The 4024-nt window shown below is 48.3% G+C and overlaps 1 protein-coding gene across 1 annotated transcript; it reads left to right on the top strand.

Annotated features, from left to right (window-relative positions):
- Nucleotides 1–6: 6 nt before the first annotated feature.
- ZDHHC23 (zinc finger, DHHC-type containing 23) lies at nucleotides 7–2830 on the top strand (the record flags this gene model as incomplete). The annotated part of the gene is made up of 3 exons (XM_010022102.1): nucleotides 7–605; nucleotides 1252–1419; nucleotides 2258–2830. Coding segments are annotated over 3 exons (1035 nt in total), but the record flags the coding sequence as incomplete, so codon positions are not given.
- Between the last annotated feature and the right edge of the window lie 1194 nt (nucleotides 2831–4024).

The following is a 4024-nucleotide window of genomic DNA, read 5'->3' on the forward strand; positions in this document are numbered from 1 at the left end:
GTGCCCTGGTTCGCAGGGGCCGTGAAGATCAATGTCAGCCTCGTGCCGCCTCTCGTCCTGCTGCCCGTCTTCCTCCACGTTGCTGCCCTGCACTTCCTGCTGGGGCTGGTCATCTTGACGTCCCTGCCCGTCGTGGTGCTGTGGTATTACTACCTCACCCACAGGAGGAAGGAGCGGACTCTCTTCTTCTTGAGCCTGGGGCTCTTCTCCTTGGGATACATGTACTATGTGTTTCTCCAGGAGGTGGTTCCACGAGGCCACGTGGGGTATTCCCAAGTGGTTGCTCTGACGTGCGGGTTAATTCTTATGCTTGCAGCCCTGTCTCGAGCCAAGAAAGACCCCGGCTACCTTCCCGTCCCAGCAAGCAGGGAGAAGTCATTGCAGCAGGGTTTGCCCAGCAAGAGTGTTAGGGGGAGCTCCAATGGGCTCCATGCGTCAGGAGCTGCCAGCGGCCGTGCTGTGAATGGCGAGGCTCAGGGCTATGCCCGGATGTCAGCTGAGGAGCCAGAAGGTGTGAAAAAGGACTGGTGTGCTAGGTGCCAGCTGGTCAGACCAGCCCGAGCGGGGCACTGCCGGCTTTGTGGCAGGGGGGGACACTGTGTCTGGTAGGTTTTGCACTGCTGAGCCTGTGTGTGTTCTCTCTCTCTCTCTCGTTACCCCCCTTTTTTAAGTTAGCTTCTTTTTTACGGTTTTTCTCAGATGGGGTTGTTATGTGGATGCATGCTAATGTACTTTAAAGCAGTGCATTTTATTTACCGATTTTAATAACAGTTGACCTGATAGCTGATAACTTCTACAGCATACTACAGAATTGCCTTTAGTTCTCTACTGATTTTCATCCAGGGTTTCGGGTATGTTTTTCAGTTTTAGATTTGGTCTGTGGAGCACTAGCAATCCTGTAGTTAACTTACATTACTGCTCTCCTGGGCAAGGGAACCTCAAGCTGCCTGTGTGCGTGCAGTACTGGAGTCAAGGAACAGTAGGGTATGATGTGTCTTGGTGAAGGTTACTACACTTGCTAAGCTTGAGGCAAACAGTTTACCACTGTTACCCTACTGGTCTCTTGACTTGTGCTTGTAACCTTTCTGTAAAAAGCTATAAAGCTTCTTTGAACGTGTTTGAAAGTTCTTTGCTGGTATTGTATAGAAGCACCTCGGAAATTAGGATCTCTGACAGCTGGGGGAGGGAGGAGGAAAGAGAAGACAGTTTCTTTTCCTTTTAAGCAAAGTAATCTTCTCTTTCTTTTTGGAGGATTAACAGCTGTGTAGGGGAGCGGAACCACCAAGCATTCATCCTTGCCCTCTCCTTCTTCATGCTCACCTCTGTGTATGGGATTACACTGACCCTCCACACCGTTTGTAGGGGCCGAACTCCATTTGTGGCATTGTTCTACTGCCCCGGGGCCTATTCTGACTACAGGTGAGATGTCTGTCTGGGAGAGAGATGGGCTGAGAACGGGCTTGGTCAGGTATCTGTTCCTCACTCTGTGCTCTAGGCCTGTGCTGTCAGGTCAAACCTGACCAAAAAGAGCTCCCTAGAAAGCTCTGGAAAGCAGGGATGCATCAATGCTTTTGCTAGGGTGGGGAGCCTGAGACATTGAGAGAATTCACTATTTATTTGTGGGGAGGGGGGAATTGGGGGAGCTGAGGTTTAGAGTCTTTATTGTGTCCTTTATTGATGCATCCTTAAATATGTTTGTCCCCCAAATGCAGGTAATGGTCTGACAGCCTGGAATCCATGTGCATTCTCTCCCTGTCATCCCCCACTGTTTATCTATTGACTGTTCCTCCGACTTACCTGTTTAGGGCAGCCAGCATTGATGTGCCTTGCCTGGTGGCGAGGGTGGTGAGAAGCGTTGGACACAAGTTCAGAGTAGTGCTGCCACTGATGGGCAGAGCGTACTAGCACAAGTGACTCCACCTTCCTCTACACTCCATTTCATGATCTATTGAGTGTGAGCATCGTTGTGTCCCTAAATAGGGACCAAGTACCGTTACAACAGTAAGCATAAAGAGCTAGGTTTTGTTATAGCAATGCAAGAGTAACTCTGGTAGAGCTAAAAGCTCTCATTAAGCAAGCTGTGAAGCTTTAATTTTGAGAAAGCCTGTAAGGATTATCTGATGAAAGCAGCAAAGTGAGATCACTGTGGCAGATGCAGACAGGGATTTGAAAGGATAGTGATTACCAGGGAAAGTCACTCTAAAGCAGCTGCTCCAAAACTAAATGGCTTCCTTCCCATCTTTTTCCCTGCTGCCAGCTCTGCTCTGTCGTTCACCTGTGTGTGGTACTGTGCCATTGTAACAGCTGGCATGGGATACATCCTCCTTATCCAGCTGTTGAACATCAGCTACAACGTGACTGAGAGGGAAGCTCGGCTGGCTCTGCGGGACAACACTGGGCGCAGGCTTCTGGGTGGGTTGGTGATAGACACTGGTCAGTATAATAGGGGTTTCCTATGCAACTGGGGACATTTCTTGAGCCTGGGGTCTTCTTCTCCACAGCGCTCTGCTGAAGACATTGTGTGACCCCCCTCTTTCTGCAGATGACTTTGACTGACTTTCTTTGGTAGGGGAATGGCCCCTTCCACTATGACTCCCTCTTCCCATACTCTTCTTCATGGTTGGTGTATGGGCTGCGTATCCCATCACTGACAACATCAGAGGCTTTCCCAGGCAGAACGGCTCTTCACGTGCTGCCAGCCAGCAATAGGATGCAGAAACCAGTAAGCCATATGCACAAATCTGAAGAGGAGGAGCCTGCTGCCTTTTTTCCACTGCGGGGAACTTTGCGCAGCTCAACTCATCAGGAAGAAGAGAACAAGGTTTTGAGAACTTGAGTTTTCATTAGGTGTGAACCCTGGCATCAAGAGGAACCTGTTCTGGACTTCAGAGTGTGCACCGATTCCTGCAAAGGTTAAGAAATCCCTGGCTCATGCCTACATGCAACATTTCAGAGACGTCAAGAGGGCGAATGTTTGATAAAGATGAGAGATGGACCACTGCAGAAGCGAGGTTCTTTGGCTAAAAGAGACTCTAGGCAGGCTAAGAGACTCTAGCAGCTCCCTCCTCTCTGGTGCATTTTTATCTTTATTTTCTATCTTCTATTCCATCCAGCTGTATACTTGCTTGTATTAAGTGCCTTTGTGAGCAACATTTCTGTAGGGCTTTATAAGATCCTTTCACCACTTGATCCCTGAAGCTGTTATTCCATCCCTGTCTGTCCAGCTGGGTGAGAAGACACTGTCATCTTTGATCTCATCGTTCTTTCTGCAGGCTGGGTCTGTGTTTGTTTGAAGGCTTGGCTCATCTCCCTCCAAGTGTTTCTTCACTGATTGTGGATTGTGACGTGAGACAGCAGGTAAATACATAAAGCGAAAAAGAGATGTTTTGAAGCAGCATGTAGCAGTGGTTTCTAAGGGAAGAAAGAGTGCAATCTGGTGTTAGAGTAGCTTTACGGAAAGTATCTTTCTCCCTTCCTCTATGAGGAGAAGGGAGTCTGTGGGAGAGTAGACAATTCTAACAGTGTTTTTGGTTGATAGCATCTTGGTCGGTTGCATTGCTAATAACATAGTGATCCTGTCTCTGCTCAGCCAAGTCACTGTGGAGCTGCCTGACTGCAGATCTATTTTCTTAAGCCAGGAAGTCAAGGAACAGTTCAGCCTCTGTTTTTCCAGGGATAGGATGTGTTTGAGCTGTTTTCTGGGGTCGATGATCTGCACTGGCAGGTGAATGAGTGTGTTAAATGTGCTCTGCAAGAATGCCACTTGTTCCTCATCAGCCTGCAACTGTATTATTGCCTGGACTTGAGCTTTAGTTGAAATAACAAGGTTTCGGTGGTGATTGGGTTTTGGGGTTTTTGTGAGGGTTTTTTTTTTGTTGTTGTTGCTTTTTGTTCTAAACCCTTTGTATATGTTGTTGGCACTGCTGTTGTATGAAATATGTGGCTGGAAAAGACTGGGGCCACAGCACAAGAGTTACAGGCCTAAGATGCAGAAGCAGAGGGAAGAACCTTGCCCTTGCTCCTG

This window comes from Nestor notabilis, unplaced genomic scaffold (genome assembly GCF_000696875.1).
Source record: "Nestor notabilis isolate BGI_N333 unplaced genomic scaffold, ASM69687v1 scaffold34509, whole genome shotgun sequence".
Classification (NCBI taxonomy): domain Eukaryota; kingdom Metazoa; phylum Chordata; class Aves; order Psittaciformes; family Psittacidae; genus Nestor; species Nestor notabilis.